This window comes from Sturnus vulgaris, chromosome 1 (genome assembly GCF_052056855.1).
Source record: "Sturnus vulgaris isolate bStuVul1 chromosome 1, bStuVul1.hap1, whole genome shotgun sequence".
NCBI classification, from domain to species: Eukaryota; Metazoa; Chordata; class Aves; order Passeriformes; family Sturnidae; genus Sturnus; species Sturnus vulgaris.
The window spans coordinates 43,073,043-43,094,405 of record NC_142243.1 but is presented as its reverse complement, the minus strand read 5'-3'; the positions used below and the strand labels follow the sequence as shown (position 1 = coordinate 43,094,405).

At 36.4% G+C, this 21,363-nt stretch overlaps 1 protein-coding gene across 2 annotated transcripts in view; it reads right to left on the bottom strand.

Annotated features, from left to right (window-relative positions):
- ANO10 (anoctamin 10) overlaps positions 1-21,363 on the bottom strand; it is a 122,480-nt gene that overhangs the window by 36,404 nt on the left and 64,713 nt on the right. For both annotated transcript variants that reach the window (XM_014884056.2, XM_088164648.1), the window contains exon 12: positions 4,790-4,906. In XM_014884056.2, coding sequence (XP_014739542.1) covers positions 4,790-4,906 — 117 coding nt within the window. The remainder of the gene's footprint in view (positions 1-4,789; positions 4,907-21,363) is intronic.

Below are 21,363 nucleotides of genomic sequence, written 5' to 3'. Positions count from 1 at the left end.
GATGATGCAGAGATCAGTCACAGCATTTCTAATTTCCTGCATTTCCTTGAGAGGGAGCTGAGACACAAGACCCATTTTCAGGAAACGGTTGACATTGATGGAGAAATCCTAGTAAATGTAGCATCTGCTGTTGCTTAAAAAAACTTGTTATTCTGCTGGAAATCATTAGGAAGGAACAGTACTGACTTACAAACACCTGGACTTCACTCTAAAGCAACTGAAGCAATTGTTTATGGATATCCAGACTATACCACTGCCATTAAGCAACTGCATATGGATGGTACAGCTGCCAAGGGAGATACTGTATGAAAGAGCAAAAGGTCTTAACTGCATTGCTTTATCACTCTCTGAACAGAAATACACCAGGGAGGATAAAGGAGGCATCTTTGCATGGCTGGTGTTCACTAAGCCTGACCCTTTTCATTACTGCCAGTTGAGGAAGGGTGACAGCTGTCAATCAGCTGACTGGGCCCTTTACTCATGAGCCTGTTATCTGTCTGGAGTCGCTTCCTGGTGGAATATTTACAGATGGACACCAGATACCTAACAGATGGACTCACTTCTTTCAGAGGAAGCACTGAAAGGCTTCACATATCAGAAGGAAAAGGCATTCCTGTTAAAAGATAGTGCCTACTGATGGCTAGAACACTAAGGAAGGAATTGAGAGCACAGGGATGATAGGATATTTATAGATTAGGTCGCCTTGGAAGTAAGGAATGGGGATGAAAATGGGAAGGGATGCACAGAGCAAAGAATCCTCCATATCTACATTTCTGCTCCAGCTTAAGGACAGTTTTTGTCTTCTATGATTACTCTGAAAAAGCCAATTCTTGCACAAAAATATATTTTTCTATTGTTGCCATCAGGGCTACGTTTATCTTGCTCAGAGACTGGTGCAGGAGATGCCATTAAGGAAAAACATCTTTACTCAATTTATGCAATTCACACGTTTTAATGCAAAAGTACCATAAAAAACAACAAGCATTTTCGTATCAACAAGCTTGCGTCTTCAGTACTGATGCTGTAAAAGTAACTAGCTGCACTTTGTGAAAAGAAAGGCCATTACTCATCATTTAACACTCTATCCTTCCTTGAAAAATATCTACTAGTTATACATCATCTTGGAGTTGACACTATCTGTGCTTCATGATCAGAAAATAATTGCATTAATAACTATTTTTCCCCAGTTTGGCTATCTTTTGCCTGGGTCTAGTTAGTGCAGAAAAAAAGATATTTAATTGATGTTTGCCTCAGCTGGAAGAAGGTAATACTAGGGAGATATCCTAATACCTGAAAACATGACTGTAATCTAGTCCATAAAATGAAAATTATGCTGTTTCATCTGTGTTTGTCTTGTGTTTCTGGACCTTAGACCTTTTATAAGGATATATGGCTGACCCAACTCCAACCATGAGGGCTTTTTGTCTATTCATTAAGCTTTGATCTATCCAAAAGCTGAAGTATTTATTAGTGAAACTTTTACTGTCACTGCCCTGAAAATGCTAGACAGTGACCTCACAGAAGTTTTACATCATTATTTCCATGTACAACGTATGCAGTGGTAGCTCCTGACCCACTGGAGAATTAACTCACTGGCACATCTATACTTAGTCTTCCCTAAAATAGGAACTAGACCAAAGAGCACGGCATGCTTCTGCACTTGTAGCAAGTACATGCAACAGAGCAGAGCACTGCAAAGATGCAAGGAGAGTCTCAGGCACCTCACTCCACTTTACCAAGTGGCTCCTTCCCCAGGAAGGATCCTGATGCTCACCAGAAAAGGGCCCATCATCCTGGAAGCACACAATACCCATTTCTAGTTGCCCATTATCCAGGCTTCCTTCCAGGCAACAAAGGACCTAACAACACTTTAGGGAGTGTGAAAGGAGTGACTCCTGCTCTTCTTCCAAGAATCTTGATCCATAATCTCTTTAGTCCTCTACAATCAAGTTCATGTTAATTTATTCTCTGCCCCAGATCCCCCTCAAAATACTCTAACCAGCCTCCTCTATCATTCTTTACATTGAAGGATACTAGGAAAATTCGAAGCAAAATCTACAGGTGTAGCACATCCCCCAATTTGGATTCAGAAAGATTAACATACTTTGTCTTGAGTTACAATAAAAAACCTTGTTAAGATACTAAGACTATATCATAACAAAGTATTTTTCAAAATAAATCACATTATTTAACCCATTCAACAGCCTACCCCTTTTCAACAGTCTTAACACAAACTATGTAAAGAAATGTTTCAAAGAAACATTTCAGGAGTTTCCTAAAGTTTGAGAACTTCAAAACAAGACTGACATTCCAATATAAAATTACTTCCTTTTTTTTAATGACATTTTTCACTCTATAGAAGGGTTTTTTTTAACAAGCTCTAATGATGACTATTCATGTCTATTAGAGAGCTGAGACACTCTATTCCCTAAAATCCCTTTCTAATAGACACTCAAGTCTTCAAATTGATTTGAACACAGAACAGTTACAGTCCCACTGCACCATGTTAAAAAGCAATTAGCTTAGCATTAATGAAAATGTAAAGGTACTCCCATTGCCTAAAATTAAAAAAGGATCCCAAGCATAATCAATACAACTGTTCAAAGCAGCTGTACTAGGAGATCTTCTCTCCATGCACTGTATACAGAGCCTAATAATCTGTTTTGCCATCACAGAGGTTTACAGTGTGGCATTGTTAATACCCTTCTAATAGCTACATCCCAAGACAGCAGTAGTCTAAAAGACTATATGGTAAAGCACAATGGAATGCATGTCTGGATAGCATCAAGAAAAGAATGTGATGCATACTTGCACAAAAGTATACAAACCAGTTTCTCCACAACATTTGATCCCACAACATACTTACCCGAGATATTTATGCCTGTTGTTTTAAATACATGTTTTGGGGGATTTTGTTATTTTTTTGCTTGAAAGTAAGATATACAGCATAAATTACCATGCTGACTCTCAGTAACAAGAGGAAGAAATAGAAAATGTGCTTCTGAAATAAATGTTTTGGTATCTTTTTGCAGTGCCAATGTACTACTTTTAGATGCAGATATTTTTCACTCAGAAAAACACTAAAGAACAAGGAAAAAAGCCCAAATATCTACATGTCTGTGGCATACATGGCACAGTATCAATCAGAGGAAATCTAAAAAGGTGATGGAATATACTTGCATTTAAACTACTTATCAAGGCACTTGAAACTCAGCCAATACTCTTCCTAGATCCTTTAGGAAGTCTGAAAGTATAGGTGAGAACTAGGCCAGGCTTCTGGTTTTTGCTGAAATTCAGGCTAACTTTTTGCTACTGAATTAATGAAGCAACCCTGAAAAACTGGGAATCAGGCATATATTACTGTAAGAATGCACACATGCTAGGACAGGAGATGAAGATCTAACTGCTGACATACACACTCATACTGGAAGAGACTCTATATATTCCAGCTGGAACACTGTGATCAAAGGTGACTATATTCACTTGACCTTAGCATTCCAGTGGGTGACCTGGTTTTGCCTGTCTACAAAATGCAAATAGAGAAAGAACATCTGCAATAGAAAGGCAGTCCTGTTCCTTTTAATATTATCTAAAAACCCCATGAGATCTCTGGCCAGCACCTGGTAACTTCAAGTCGGCCTACTAGAGAGAGGAAAAACAAAACTATCAGGCATTAGATATGACTGTAATTTGGATTTTGTCTGCTATGGCTGATTAAGAAAGACAGCACCAACCTCAATTGTGATGTTCTAGTATCACACAAAACTGTAAAGGGAGTGTATTGTTTACAGACTCAGTTTGTTCAGAATCAAGAGATCATTTTGGTCACAAGCAGCTACAGTAGATGCTTTAAAAAATAACCTTCCATTTTACACACTTAATAGATAGTATAGAGGAGCTTACATATGTACATGTTGAGCACACAAAGAACATGTTCGTGTAAACCCATGCTCTGCAGTGTGAAAATATCTGAAATAACAACAAATAGGGAAACCAGTCTCTGCAGCTCAATGCCTACGTTTTTATTCTAACTGTTTTCTGGTATGTAAAACAGCTTAGAAATCTCATCTAGCATTGTACAGTCAGAAACTCCTAAAGAATGCCACCACTGCAAAACCAGCTCTGCAGAATCTCTGTATCCTACTGAAGCTAATCCCATGCAATACTTCATCTCTTGTGATCTCTATCACTGACTCTACAGAATCATTGGTTAAAAGAGAAATTTTCAGTAAAACACTCTAGTTCCTTATTTTCCTAAATTGTTTTGGAATGTTTATTAAGTATATTGTAGAATATACCTTTTTACACAATAAAATGAGAATACTGTATGGACAGTAAAATAAGGCAACATTACTATTTCCTCATATGTATATACTTCTCAACACAATTATTTCAAACATGTTCAGACTGTTTACAATTTCTGATTAATACTAGAGCCAAGTCAACTCTTTACTTGTGATGGTATTTCTGAAATGAAAGCAATTCTGGTATTGTAATAACAAACACCCCCAGGGGATGAAATGAGGTTTCATACAGCCCAATGTCCTTTAAAAGTGACAATATAAAGAAAGTAAGTGTGCACACACAAGTACAGCAGAGATTATAAGGTGCTACATTACCAGTCACACCAGGAATTTCAAGCTTTCTGAAAGGGCAGATCATTTTCCTGGTGTGGATTTGCATACATTGGTGGGTTGACAGGACAGACAAATAGGTTAAAACTCTCCACTCCACTTCTTAAGCAATGATGGATTAAGAGAAAATAAAGCTGCATCTGAAATGCTCTTACCTGTTGTTTGAGAGCCTCTAAAGATTCAAATTCCAATTTGGCAAGTTTCATCTGGATATCTCTTGGTTTATCAGGAATTACAAACGCCATGATAAACTTTATTGCTAGTAGCAAGTGCTGCGAAAAAAAGGAAAAAAGAAAAATGTTGTTTTATAGAGTCTGAAGCATGGAGAAAACAGCACAGTATTTCTAAATTTTAGTAATCGAGGTATAAACAATGATTTCTTGTGACACGTACAACACAGCTTACAATAACCACATTAGGTCTCAGCTACTCCACATTTTTTCTGTTTGCAGTCATTCCTAATTTGAATCTAAACACAGATAGTCTGCCTTATTTTCATAGTAATCCTGTTTTAACTGTATACTATAACATTCTTAACTGAATTTTGTATTTGTGATTCCAGATAAAATAATGCCTTTGAAAATGAATTACTGGTGTATAGAAATTGAATATATTATATACTGCACCCAGTATATACAGTTTCAGAGTGAATTTTTCACATGTATGTAAATATATATACACACAAATACGTATCAGATGAAATTATAACAACATACATATGTGCATGCACACGTATATGTATGTTATGATACAGATGAAACAAGCTATTGTAAAAGATATGAACAAACACACAATTTCTGAGAAGAAATTAGAAGAATTAGAGAAGTTACCAAAATGCAAAAACATTCCTGAGAGCATCAGAAGAGAACAAAACTAAGTAAAATATAATCCTTAAAGAAGTGGCACACTCATGAACAGAAACTTTTCAGGAAATGGAGAAACGTTCCATGTATAAGATATCAAATTAGTCATAATTTATTGCAAAACTTTATAATCTTATTTAAGACAAAACAGTCATGAAGTTCTGTTGAACCTAGTCACTGAGCAGTCTTTAAATTTCACTTAAATATGCACCATCTCACAAAAAACACATGCCAAACTGTCAAGTCAGTACTTTTATTTCTTCATTTATGTCAACTACAGTCTAAATAATAAATCTTCTTCTATCAAGTCCCGAGCTGACAGTATCCTGCCTATTTGTAAGCAAGAACTTGCTCCTAGCTGAGAAAACCCTTACCAAGATAAGTCAACACTCAAATATATGTGCCTAATTTCAAGCATGTGCTTACACTGACATGATGATACTCATGCAGGTGCTTAAATTTAGATAGCATATCCAAGCTACTTCCAAAATTCTCCTGTTTTTTTTAATATAAAATGAAGCAGAGCAGTGCTCCTCTCTGAAATACCATTTTGCTGAACTGTATGATCTTGATGGTCTTAGGCACATGAATAACAACATAATAGGCCAAAAAATCCATCAGATTCTGGTATTACACAAGCAAGAAGCTAACAAAAACACTACTTCACAGGAGCAGTGGTAAAACTCTAAACAAGCTAATACATAACAGTTAAAGTAAAAATTCAGATTATGGTAATGAGAATAATGACAAAGAGCCATACGTTAGAGTATTTCTTAAAATGTATTGCAGAAACATAGTAGGTCTAGGAAACAAACATTACAAGGAATAAAACTTTCTTTAAAGAGGTGAAAGGAAGGCTGAAAATTGATAAAATGGAAATACAAAGACTAAAAGGTTAGTAAATCAATTGGCATTGATTGCTGTGTAATGCAATGGTTAATACCACATTATTAAAAAAAATCTGTCAACAGTACAACATTCTCTCACTCATTTAGATTTTCTTTTCCCCCTCTAGTTAATACTGTCTGCTACCAAGAAACTTTCCTTCCAAAAACAAAATTATAGCAAATAATGTTGGTTTATGCTAGAAACACAGAGCAATAAAACATGTATCAGACAGAGTCAGCTTTGGAGGAATCTCTTAAATGGAAAAAGGTAAAATGTTGAAGACAATAATTGAACAAGACAAACAATATTCCTATGCAGAACAGAGTCATAAGTAATAACAGGCTAAAGGGGAGTAACTTATCCACAGATAGAATTTTGGTATGTAAACGTAAAAATAAGGAGATCATATTGGGAATTCCGCAAAACTAAATAACAGAACTGGGCTAAAATCTTATGCTTAAGACTGAATTAACAAAAACTGAGGCATTTGGAGAAGGGCATTTATTTGAAAAGTTACAATAGACAGTTAAAAAGAGACTTAGCATCACACAATGTCACTTCTAGACGCCTAAAGTACTTTGCACTGGGATTCATCTCACACTGTTCAACAAAAAAACCCTGTATGTTTAAAATCATATTAAGGACTGAAAATCAAAGTTTGCAACTACAATTATTCAAGCACTGCCTCTTGAGGAGTTTTAAAAACATAAGCCAAGCAAGTAACTTTACACAGGGACTTCAAAGCAGTTCCAAATCCAAGCAGCTTTTAAGAAAATACAACAGATAGTTTCAAGAAAATGTAAATAATATTATGGAGGATAGAGACTGACTAAGTTTCTTCCATTTTTGATACAGGTGAGGAAGGAATAGAAGACACATCTAGGGAAACCAGAACAAAACCTAACAAAAATACTTCAGTTTATCCTGGGAAACATTGTATCTTTTCAAACCAATTTAGAAGGGCAACATGTTTTAATTGCTTCACAATGTGATGAGTTTTATTACAGTATTAACTAACAAGCTGCTTGTCAGAAATCAGTTTTCATCCTAGCACAACTCAGCCAACAAACACAAGGATACAGTCTTAAACACAAAGGTAGAACCTCTGACTCAGTCTTCAAGCCAGAGAGGTATCAAAAGTTGTTGACTACAGATGTGGGAAGTCACTATTTTTGCCTGCCCCAGTGTCATGCCTTTTCTAGGCATCCATTAAGGGCCATAGTTAAAAAAAAAATTAAAAAAATTACAGAGTTACGTAGACCTTTGCTTTACTCCTCTGTATGGCTTTTTAATGTTCTTTTCCCTTCCATGAAAACAAAGCTCTACCAGTCATAAAGGGTTCAGACTGTGGGGGACGTCCCTGTGTGCAAGACCTGTGACTTCAGAAAACACTGAACAGACTGCAAATTGAGTACAAGCCCACCTCACAACTCCCATGAACCTGAAAAAAGACATCAGATAAACAGCCTCCCTTGGATAACTTTTCCAGCTGTTCTTGTTTGCAAATTTGGAACAGTATTAATAAAACTGTCAAGGCAGAAATTATGATCTGGGTCATGTGATCCATGAAACCTCTTGAAAATAAATGGATCTATTTTATTAATAGTTTATATTTCATTTTGAAATTGTAACTTGACAAAGGAAATGTAAGCAGTTATCCAAAAGAAATTGAAGGAAAAAGTAGGGAGTCAAGTAGTTAAGTTCATTATATCAGTCACATTGCCATGTGGATTTTCTAAAAGAAAGAAATTTCAAAAAAGAAATGGAGTATAGTATAAATCTCTTAGAAGTATAGTATAGTATACTATAGTATAATACCCTTATGAGTATAGTACAAATCAATAGAAGACAACAATATTTGCTTTCATTACATTAACGCTAGTATGAATATGTTATAAAACAAAAAGACTAAAGTTTATCCAAATTTGCTACACTAGTGTAAATATATTTGTTCAATATTAAAAATTTCTCCTCAGAGCTGGTTTTTGGTTGATTTTTTTGGTTTGGTTTTCTGTTTTTGTTTGGTTTGGGTTTTTTGTTGTTTTTTTGGTTTGGGGGTTTTTTTATTGGTTGGTTGGTTGATTTGGTTTCTTTTGTTGAAATCAGTTTACAAACCCAACCATCATTTCTAGCTGCAACTATTAAAAAGCAGTGTTGTTTCCCTTCATGATTACAAGAGGACTATTCCACTGTGAGCAAAACCCGAGTAACATTCCCACAAGCTCTAAGCTCTCCATTGCCAACAGTAAAGTCCTCTCTTATTTTGCAGTGTACCAAGTGAGCACACAAGCAGACTGAATCTCTTCCCCCTGATAAATGTAGTGCCATCAAACTCTTGTGGTCCTGTGCCAGGTGCCTGGCGAGCCAGAAGAACTATGCTGTTCTGCAAAGCCACCGACAAGAGCAGAAGTAGCAGCTGTGTTTTGCAGCAGTGAGTCCCCAACTTCACCTCTTCTAAAACAGAAATTGCAAATTAGGGTTAAATTCCTGAAATTATGAACAGTTAATTTGATTTCTATAGTGATTTTACCACAGCAATTCCTGACAAAATCTACTCAACTGACGAAAATAAAAAAAGGAAAAACAGAACACAGCAGTAGTTGTGTTGCTGGTTAGTTGATAAAGTGCATACCAAACATCAGCTTGGGGAGACATTAAGAAAATTTTGCATCAAAAGCTGTTTTATAATCTACTATTTATAGAAACTTTCAATTAAAATCAGAAATCTGGACCTAGTCCAGCCTAGAACCAGTCCGTTCTCTGAAGCAAGGTGGTCTCTGGTTACTAAATCTGTACAAGTGAGGAATCCTCACAAAAGCCAACACCTGAGAAGGGCACCTCACTTGGAACCTGTGTCCCCTGCTGGCCTTTGTCAAAGGAAAGCATCACTGCAGAATCGTGTTGCTGTCAGAGAAGGCAGGGAGATCATCAGCTTCCTTGCTAGGACTCCAGATCACAGTATTCTGACATTAAAACAAGCTAAGTTCAAACACTAAGAACAGAAAAACAAAACAAAACAAACCACCAAAAAAATCAAAACAAAAAAACCCACTACATCAAACACTATCTTTTAGTGGCAACTGATTTTAGTTTTCTGGGTCTTCCATCTTTCTCAGAGGAGAAAAAAAGGCAGGAGGAAAGTGAAAAATAATTCTGTCAAGGGAGCAATACAGGCAAAGAAAAATTTTCATAAAGCTCAGGAAGTTCAATTAAACTAAACTGTCCTTAATAGACATTAACAGATTTATGAGCAAACATTTCTGGAATATACATAAGAAGAAAGCATAACTAAACCTTCCTTCCCTCCTGTAGACTGAACTGGCTTCAATAGAGAGTCTTGCTAATGGGACAGAATTATCACAGCTGAGGGACGTCAAAGAAGGCCTTTCCTCTGCTGTTCTGATTAATGCTGCTTTTAAAAATCACATATCCCATATATTTTTATGGAATTTTTCTTTCAAAACTTCAAATTCTGAGGGATGGTGATGTGGAAATGACAAAAAAGTTATTACATATTGAGTCTATTTCAGGGTTTTTCACCTCTCCCATTGATCTTCTCTTCCACAAACATTCACATGCATACACTCACAATCCTAACACCTGCCACAGTCTGTAAAGCTCCATCTACCCTGCTTATTTATTCCCAAAGCAGTATAGCCTTTCTCCCTCATTTTAGCCTTCTCCCTGCTGAAACTCCACAGAAACACTAGGACTGAAGTGCAGCCTTCCTGCCTCAGATCCAATGCCTCTTGCCACTCCAGCACAGAGAAATGTGTCAACTGGAGCATGCTCAGTGCAAGTGAAAAGTTCATGCACTTACACCTGATGTGCTCCTTGAGGACACTACAAAGCACACAAACCAGAGATATTTCAGAAGCATATATCCTTACCAAGCTGGGACAGTTTTCTAACACAAGCATCCTAAAGCACATTCTTTAGATCACAGTGAAACTTGTCAGCCTGCGCACTGCTACCTCAGAGCACAGATACAATGCCTCAACATAACAATAATCTAATTTTTATATATTTATAAATAGCCTATATTTATTTCTTTATCTATAGATCTTCAACTTTCACAAAAGGTGGAAGGCATTTATTTTAAATAGAAAACCTCAAAAGTCCAAACTTCAAAAAACCTGTCCAGCAGGGAGAGTTTCAGCCTATCCCATTAAAAGGTGGCTGAGGTAGATGCAAGTGAGCAGAAGCTTATTACAAAACGTGTTGGGGAGTGTGAGCAGACGGCATTATCCAGTCCATTTATCATCTGTAACAGAACATCCGCTTCCTCCTCTCAGATCCTGAGCACACACACACAAAGGCTGCCCAAGGAAGCCTGGCAGCTCCATTTCTGCCAGAACGTTTCACAGACTGTCAGAAGGGCAGGAACACATTACCCATCTTCTGCTGACCACACCAGCACATTTGAAACCTAGACCCACTCAATGGAGTACTTAAGCTTATGTTTAGTTTTAAGCATATCTGTGAATATATTTAGGTTCAGAAAAACATGGAAGCCTGAAAATGCCCTAGTTATTTGCTGAATCTGGATCTTAAAACTGAATGTCTGAATTACAATGCTTTCTTTTTTTCCTAGAGGTGGCTGAATGTGACATGTACTAAATTCATGAGTTTGAAAGGAAGAATGTCAGCTTGCATGGCATCTCCTTGCATTTACACTTCTGAAACTGTTTTAGCTAGTGTAGGAATCTTGGACTGCATTTTTACTACCAATCCACTGTAAAATGTCACAAGTAGAAATCTATGCTGAAAAAGATACCAAGCTTTAATATACAGTTCTGAGCTATATTTCAACTCTAAGTATTAAGCTGCGTCATGAGAATCCATGTTCATGTTAGCAGCTCTGGTGTCTGGAAGCACTGAAACTCACCTCTTTCCAGATAAGTCTTTGTCTTATGCCTCTAGACTATTGAATTGGTTTCTCTTGGAAGAAGTAAATTTATCCTGAATACTACAATTGTGTCATATACTATCAAAATAAAAATAATAATAAAAAAAAGATATTTCCAGACCAGCACTCCTGAGCAAGAGACTAACATGTAAGACAACAAGAAAGGGTTTTTAAAAGTAAACAAAAAAAGAAAAGATAACCTCTGAAGAAACAGATTCTGTGCTCATCTTCCCAGGAAGCAACTGCAGAAGCAATGAGTTAAGCAAAGCAAAAAATAAATACTGCAAACATAATCTCCTAGTGAGGAAGCTGGTCTCTTCTGCCCTTACATATTTTTGTATTCTCCTTCTGTTTCCAAAATGATCTCTACAAGACTGGTTGGAAAGCAAGCATAGGAAGCCAGTCCTATTTCTGAAACTTAGTCCTGCTCTTGAAAAGCCCTATAAAGTATTTAAATGAGATACTAATTTAAACATATGTCACACAAATAAACAAATATTTATTAAATCAGGAGAAGTCCATTAAATAAATAAATAAATATTCCATCAAAAGACATACTAATAAACTCAAAAGCACAAGTAATCTGGTCAGTTACATAATTGTGACCATTTTTCTGTCTCATGGCATCATTATGCTTTCTAGTAATTTAATACTCTTTTTAAAAACAAATTTTCTAATTATTTATAACTTATTTTTACTAGTGTTTAAACCACAGCTGCTACATACCATATTCAGCCAGTAATGAACTGAAGCATTATCTGGTTTTATTAGACTTTTTGAAAAGATTTAGAAGCCCAACTGTTCTCTGTAATTTTCTCCAATAATAACAATTAAGATGTGAGGCAGCCCAAAATCTATAGAAATTTTGTCACCAACTTACCAGGCACTGAAAAAAAGCCACTAGTTCATTACTTCTCACCATTTACATATCTGTTCAAGGCTTTTTATAGATTTTCTTACACTGGAGTTTTGAGCCTACCTTCAGATTACTTCTTCAAGACTGAAGTATGAAATAAAGAGGGCCAAGTGCTAGTAGAGAGGGTGTTTTACTTACACACCCAAGAAGCATTTCCCCCTCTCCAGGGAAATTGCCATTTTTGTATCTATCACTACAATTTAAGAATTCAGCATGTTCTAGAAACACTTGCTGAAATAAAAAAAAATCTGAATAAAAGATCTTCTGATATCAGTCTTCTACACAGACTCCTAATTGACTGAAGCTTGGGAAAAACAGTTGCCCTAATAATCTTGTTGTATAAACACAGCATATTCTGTGACCCAAAATATTTTATGATACAGCACACTTGCAAAACTGTCTGTATAAAAGCCTCTATAAAACTACAGCATCCACAAATGACTGTTTTAGACATGTTACAGGAAGAAGATTTTTCTCAAATTTGTTTAATCCTGTAGTCAATTCTGAAGATGTGAAAAAAAATCACTGTAGGTGTAAATTTGTCTTGGAGGTTGTAAGTATCTGCTAATGGTTAATTTTGTAGTAACCCAACAGTCTTCAAACTAGCATGATAATACACTCATCTCTATGCTACCATTAGGTAATCCTGAAATGTTTTGGCACAATGCTTATCTCAATTTATGGCCAGCGTTTAATAGAAACTGAGATGAGAGTTGCCAAAAGCCAAATTAACTAATGCTGAATGTAATGAACAGCACAGCTTTGATCATGCTCTGAAATAAATTCTAAGTGAAAAGTGGAAAGAAGGATGCCTATGGAATTAGAATTGACAGTATGATTAATACAAACCATATGAAGGTGCCTCTTAGCTGATTGCTAACATTACATATTGGCTTCCATACTGAGAGGTATAGTTTATCGTTGAAATGCCCTAATGTTCCACATCAAAGAAGGAGTAAAATTGCCATTTTCTACTAATCTGCAAAACTTGTATTTCTTTCCACATATAAGTCATACATTTTTCTCTGTGAAAAAAGATACAAGGAAATTACGGCATGAGTCACTGTGCTTATGCATTTTAAGGAATTCTGTTCACCAGGGCTCAGAAATTCCTCCTTGGTTACCTGACTAGATGACCTGTGTTTAGTAAGGAGATATGAAGCAATGTTTTTGCCAGGTTTTAAAACTACCAGTAGTTCAGTGATAAATAGAATTTGTCACCTACTGCAAACATCACAGATTTTAGGAACTTTTTGTTTCTGCCTCAACCAAAATTCATTTGTCCCATTCCATTCATTTGTCCCATTCCAAGCCAAAGTGAACAAATATAAAACTTCCAACTGAGCTGTGTACAGATTCAGCAAAGATACCAAAACGTACACATATGAAAGCAAATCTACTACACTTCAACAAGCCTTACAGCACCCCAAAACTGTGGGGTGGCTCTGGAGACTGAAAGACAATTAGATTTATCTGACTTTTCTTCTTCCAGTTTATGATGGAAGAGGTTGCATCTACATCAGAATTCAAACCATTTTAAACATTTAAATTGATGTTCTGTCACCTTGACAGCAAAAGACAAAAAAGGTAACTGGCGTTTAGTTTTAAAAGCGAAGTCTCAGCCAGTCACTCTTCAAGATGATATACACTTTATCTTTTAACTTTGACTGTGAATAACAAGTTCTCCAACTAGAGGAATTGCACTGTATTTACAGCTAATTGCTTATTTCTCTCACAACTCCCCAGCTTTACATGCAACAGTCTTAGGATGTTTTCAAAGCTGAATCACAAGAACATTCATCCTAATGAAAAATCTCTTTGCCTCACAACACCAAGATAAATAAAGAACCATAACTGAATAAACACGTTTAAAACAAAACAGTGTTTCACCACACTGCCAATGCATCTTCACTGAATGAGTCAAGATTTTAGTGTAATGCACAGCTTTCTTCCTACTGTATTGCATTCACCCTGTTCCAAAGTGATTTGCTTTGCTCTACTTCTGTTTGAAGTTGTAAGTAAATTCTGTAGAACAAGGCATGTTTTTTAATCCGGACCAAAAGGTGAATCATGTAATGTTAAATAATAAACAAAATGTCACAGGCATGACTCATCAGAGAATAAACAAACTATTGCAATATATCACACTCAAAGCTGCAGATTGTCGTCCTGTGCAACTTTAATCAAAACGTATTAATTGAAACAGGTCCAATAAAACTAGCTAATCTGAAACAATTGTGGAGGAAAAAGTCACAACTGACGATTTTTCATATTGGGAACTCATCACCTGCCTTTGTTCCTGTAAAAACTAAGGGGTTTTTTTTGTCAAAACTATGCAAAGTCAAATAATCCTTTGCTTTTCTATAAAGGTCAGGAGGAAAGCTTTCCATTCAGCTGGAGTATTTTAATTAAACATTGCAGCAGGTGTTTGGATATGCTGCCAACTCCTAAAAAGCTTTCATTAAAACTGTATCTTAAAAAAACATAAAGACCTATACATCCTCCTCAAGCCCTATTTATCTGTCTTTTCTCTGGATGGGTATTCACAAAATTGCAAGCCATTTTCTCTGTTTTGGAACACCATTACCTGCCCTAGCTATAAAAGAGAGTTCTTCATCAAAGCTGCTGGAAGCTAGCCATGCAGTTCTCACATGAGCTTTTATGGCCATGGCAGATCCCTACAGCAGAGTATAGCCCAGAGTTTAGCCTTAGCTACTGACCTGCTTCTGCTTCTTGGAACATAATTGGTTTGTTCAAGCTGACAAAAAGAAAATCATTAACTGTGAGCCAAATTCACTTTTGAGACAAAATGCTACAGTTAATGCTGACCTCTTTGTGTCCTATGCAAGTAATTGAGTTTTGCAGGAGTAACACACCTCCTAACTTCATGCACTCATGTAAAAGCAGCCTAAGAAACACTTCCAGAACTGTTTATGTCTTTAAGGAATGCAAAAGATGTATTCTTCACAAGAGAGGAAGAAGAAGCTATGCCCTACACAATGGCAGCACTCAGTGATTCTATGAAGTCCTTCTCTCAGCTGAGAATGTTAGAATGTGAATTTCCAGCACGAAGATTACAAAGCAGTAATCCCATACATTGGGATACACATAGCTCCATCAGTACAGTACTGTCCTCCAAAAAATATCAGCATAACCCAATGCTTACAGCTTGGCAAATTCATTGGGCATTTGTGACATCTCAAAAAATTCACATTTAAAACAGAAGAGGATGTCAATTGAACTCTGATGTATAGGGAGAAAAGAATAGCAGCAAATATGATAATACATCAACAAATACCTTTACTTACCTACTAATTTAAGAGTTTTTTTCCTGAGGCCTGGTAGTTTGGCCTTTGGAACTACAGTCAGAACAGAAAATCAACAGTTTAATCTCAGTGGTGTAAGAGCTTTGACAACAGGTAGCAAGCACAACTTCTCATCTCCCTACAAATAGCAAGGCTGAGAGAAAAAAAAAAAAAAAGGCAAAAAAAAGGAGCTCTATTTACAGATTAAATTAGAATTTTAAGACCATTTGGAGCAAGACCAACTTGCAGCAAGGGCTCAGCATCACTTTGTTGCTATGAAACATTATCACATAGGAATAATCAGCCATAAAAACCTGCAGCTGACTCGTTCCATGGCAGAAATGATCCCAGCTGAGAAGGACACTTTCAATTTAAAATGAATTAAGTAGAAATTTTGAACATGGCTCTGAAATATAAGAATCTCAAATTGGTAACACTGAGATGTCACACAAGATCCTGGACCTTAGTAACTAAATCTGAACAGGTCCTAGTGCAACATGCATACAATCGGAGACAGGTGGAAAACTGAGACAGCTCACACATGAATCTCAGCAGAACTGACCCATGCTGTCTTGAGACTGTGAACAGTACAGGGACTGAACGAAGAAACCACCTCTACCTGTGACTTTAGAATGTCTGCTACTAATAATTGAAAGAGATAACACGATACCAAAAAGAACAGTATCTCAGCTTCAAAACATTCTGGGAATGAAAGAAACCTGTGAAGAGGCATTACCTCACCACAGGAATAACTTCGAGCAGCAGTGACTTGGACTTGCTGTGAACCAGAATAATGATGTTACAGAAGTATGTATCCCACAGACTTTGAGTTTTGAACCAGTCCTGGGAGACTGATGAAAAGCAGGTATTTATTTAATGAATCTGGGGACCATTTGTTCTTAGTGATTTGCCTTATGACCAGACTGAAATGTAACTCTCTTTCTTTTCTGAGTTAAGAAGACGCTGGAAATGAAAGTATTGTAGAGTGCCTTTCCTTCTGTTTGCAGACGAAGTGTGAGTTATTGCTCCTTTTCTGTGCTAAGTGTGGGTAAGGACAGTTCTTCAGGACAAATGAGAGAAGCATACAGAGAAAGGCAAAAGGATGTGAATATACAGGACTGAGCAAAGCTGGTGCATAAGGGCGAGATTTGCTGCAAACAAAGAATGCCTTAGAATGGAGTGTGCCCCAGCATACTGTCAGCTTCACAGCCTCCAAACAGCAATGTAAACCAGTTTACCATCTCCACACCCTTCTGGCTCCAAAAGGGACAAGATGACTCCTAGGGTGCAGAGACAGGTGCTCACCTCTAAAAATAGGCAGTTCTGGTAAATTAATGCAATTAATGTCTACAAAAGAAACATGTTTATAAAAGTGAAAACACTGAAGGATCACAACATTTCAAATATTTCATCCAAACAGACTCCCTCAACAGTCACATGAATCTGAACTACAAACAAAACAACAGCACTGTGAACAGGCAAAACATGAACAAAATTTTCTTTGTTGAGAGCCTGCCTGAGCTGTTACTCGAGAGTAGAAATCGCTAAAACCTCCCGGCCTAGATTTAATCTTTTTCCCCTCCTTTTTATATCCTTGACCAAGTGTTGTTTGTTAATCTAAACACACACATCCTTGTGTACAAAAGAAGTTTTCCCCATATTCTCAAAAAGGTAAAAAAAATACAATGGGAGAACTTGCCCAGGAATCCTTGAGAGATCTGTCAGTACTTGATATATGGGGTTTTGTGGCATAACAATGAAGAAATTATCTTCTAACTTAGTAAATTGTTACACAAGGAAAAGGTTAAAGTCATGTCAGATAACAAACAGGCTCATAAATCAGTTTTGCTATTTACATTTTTTCCTAATGTCTCATCCAGCATTTTTACTCAGAGAAGAAATTTAAGTATGTCTCAAACACAGGAAAAAAATTTTTTAGTCAAGCAGTATTCAAAAGTAAGACCTTCCAGCATGACAAAAAGCATTATGATAATAAAATTGAGAAATTTTTCTTTCAAACCGAGAGAACATTACCATTCTTTGATAATACTGAATGTTTTTGCGTTAGATAAAACAACTTTGCTGTATATAGCAATTTAAAATCCATTTTTATGATGAAGCACTTTAGCACCACCAATACCAAGTTCTCTCAAGCCAGAAATAGTATCTTTACTAGTCAGCAGACTAGTTCACTAGACCTTGTTTACTTTCAATGGGAACAAGCATATTACCCTCAAATCTGAAAAGTATCTAGATTGTTTTCAGAATTCACAGGAATGTCAGATGTAAACTAGAAATGTTCCAAGCACTGTAGTGCTTCTGCCTTTTTTTTTACATGATCACAAAGGCAATGATTTTTTTTTTTTTTTAGGCATACCTAATCTTTTAAAATCAGTTACTATATTTCAAACACTATATCATTGAACACATGGCACATGTAAAGCACCCTATTTTATCCTGGCTTTGAGTTTTCTATTGTTGTTTTGCAGGGAAAGGGATTCTTTTGTTTTAAATAATTTTTGCATCTTTCCACATTGCATTAACTAATTCTTGCTTAACTTCTCTCCCACAGACAAAAAGCATGAGATAATACAGTTCAAAACAAAAGCATTTGAGGACCATTAATGTCCAGGATGATTCTGAAGATATAAGCCATTCTTCAGAATCATTACTCTTCCAAGATAAATACATAGACTTTGAAACCATGTAAATGGCAAGACTATTTTGGTCAAATTGCACTGCCTGAAGTGAATATAAAACACGCTTTAGAATTCTAAAATATCATTTCTAAAGGAAAGAATGCCATTGCAGGAAAGGTTTACTTAATTATCCTGTAACACTGAAAGAGAGACAACAAGATACAGTTGTATTGATTGGAGAGGTGCTTTGTTACCCTGTCAGAGGTTAAGTCCTTGATCTCATTAAGGACAAGCTTGGTTGTTAGTAAGGGTAATTTTTCTGACAATGCTTTGCATTTGAGGGACACAGATTGAATTTATTTTGGTTGGGTTAAAAGTTCACCTCTCCATTTCTTTCCCTTCTTTTTATTCCCCACCATGCCAGCAATCTTATCTTCACATGGCCAATTCAATTTTTTTGTCCTTTGATTATTTTTTAAAGCTTGAATATATATGGCTGACCTTTATTTTAATTTAAATTCTCCTTCATACTTTTAGAATGTTGTCAAACTTGTTATCTCCAAGTGAACTTGCTGCTGCACAGTACAAGTAGTCTTTTTTTGCCCCATCAGCAGCAGTATATGTTTAATAGGATGAATTACTGGTCTCTGAACAATCTGTAATTCACACTGCCAGTTCTCAACGTATTGCCTTTAGAAATGCACTCTAATAACTCTTCTTGTGGCCCAAAGCTCCTGAGGTGCTATGCATCAGGAGCCCTCAGTTCTATATCTGGTATCAACAATGAGGAGACAGCCATTCACACAATTAAAATGCCACTCCCGTTTAATCCAAAAGACTGATGCACAAGACCCATCATCTGCATCCAACACAGCAATCCTGGCCCATTCCAAACAGGGTTTGGTAACATTTTAGTATCTAGGTTTACTGCAAGAAATCTAGAGATTCAATCATTAAGGAACTGCTACAAATAGAAAACCTAGGGTGATGGCTCACATGTTGTTTACAAGTGTTATGTGTCTTCTCTTTCTAGGTATTTGTATAGCAACAGCATTTTAAAAAGAGATTCACTTAAAACCATACAATTTTCTGAATACATAGTGCTGCTTGTAACATTACACATAGAGCTGTTTTTCATAATGTACTTGTCTCTGTTAAATGCAGAGAAGCAATAGAGACAGACATTATTTGCTTCAAATATAATATTTGAATACATATTTTCTTGATATACAATATTTATATACAGTTTTTGAAAATAAGTTTGGTTAGACTGGGAAAAAAACGGTATTAAGATCAGGATCCCTTGTATTTTCCAGAAGGCAATAAGGAGTTGCAAAATTAAATTCTGCCAATAAAAACTTTCAACTGAATACAAATGATTAAAAAGCACAATACTAATCAAAGCTTTGTGCTTGTTTTAATGTTCGTTCTTTTCCCTTGCTATGAGACTTATGTTCACTAGCTCACAACTAACAAGTTAGAAATGCCAACCAGGTCTGCTATCTAAAATGCACATGCTCTAATTGTCAGTCAATAACAGGTCTAGGAGAGATCACAAAACAGACGTGCACTCCCTCTGTAGTGCATCATATTTCTTCCTTGTATGCACTTAGATGCTTCCCAGTGGACAATCTATTCTTCAATAACCTGTAAGAACTTCTGTTACAATCTTCTGAATAATAGATCTACTTGACACAAAGTTACTTTATGAATTTTGCTTTTATATATTTACTTGCAAAGTAAAGCCTTGTATCTGAAAGTGCTTTCCACTGAGCAATGCTCCATCATGAAAACAAGGTTTTTAAATTGCCTAAAAGCATTTTCAAGAATACTAGCTTTGTTTTTATCTTGAATGATTGCCAGCACACCTTCTAATCATGAGGCAGTAGACTTTCGTTCCCTTGCTCATTTACTCTGCTTAAGCTTAAACAGTGCAAATAGCCTTTGCTGTTTGTAGTCCACCAGCAAAGCATTCCCTCAGTGCAGAGGAAAGCCAGGTGGGAGCAGCAGCCTTCTCCCTAAGCACACACAGCAAGTAGGGGTGGGCTGTGTGCTGCATGAAGATGGGTGGGAACATAAAAGCAGCATGACAGACATAAAATTCCTAATCAGGTTCTGGGCAAGGCCATTTTAATTCAGTCCAGCTGAACAGATACCTGCATGTTCCTCAATCCCACACACTCTGTGTACACTGATGATTCAGTCTGAGCTCCTGCTCCAAACACCACAGTTTTGATCAATGACAAAAAAAGCAAGAAGGCACGGATTTATGATTAAAAAGGAAAGATTAGTCCTGAATGGTGAATTCAGCACAAGCTCATCTTACTGACTCCTTCTTAAAACTTTAACAGTAATAGCAATTTTTCCTTTTTCCTGCAAAACTCATTTAGCTATGAAGCTCACATGACAAAAAGCCCTGTATGCCTCATAGCAGAGAGGCAGAGCAAGACTAAAAGTGGAACAAACATGTCTTCCTCCACAGATTAGAGTAACAAATATTATTAAGCCAGACAATAGCTCTGGAAATGAAAAATGAAAAGCAATCCCCTATCACTACATACCTCAGAGCACGAGTTTGGAGATCATATGCTGAAAATCAGTTTCTGAGAAAGTGTCAGCATGCTCTATTTTTGTTGGCACAATCAGCAGTGCTCTAGTTCTAAAAATCAGGTCAATGATACTTTTGTACCTACCTGCAGATGCTTGAAATCAGACACCTGTATTTTATAAGTTTTGTATTACTATACAATATTAATGCTTTGTCCGAGTACTTGAGTCACTGAAACAGATAAGCACTAATAATAATTACTCTGAAATTAAAGACTAGACACAAAGCTGGATCAAGACCTTTTTGTTGAGCAAAAGTAAATTAAAATCATGTAAGAGATTTTCTTTCATCTAAGTTTAATTATCTAATAAATCAAGTGTTGCCAAAGCTAGCAGGTTCCACATCCCCAGATGGCATATTGTTTCAGTCCAAATGAAGACAGGAATGATTCTCTGCAGGTGTCTATAGATTCCCCTTGCCCAGACAGTAGTCTAGGCAACTGGCTTCAGACAGATACTAGGTTTCACGTTGTTAAAGGTTAGGGGAGACTTTCCAATTTGTCTGATTTTAAGAGAAAATGCCATAAAAACCTCACCAGTTGAATTCCAAGGGAAATAAGCACAACAGTGCTTGAATAGAAGAAATACTCCAAAACCTTTTT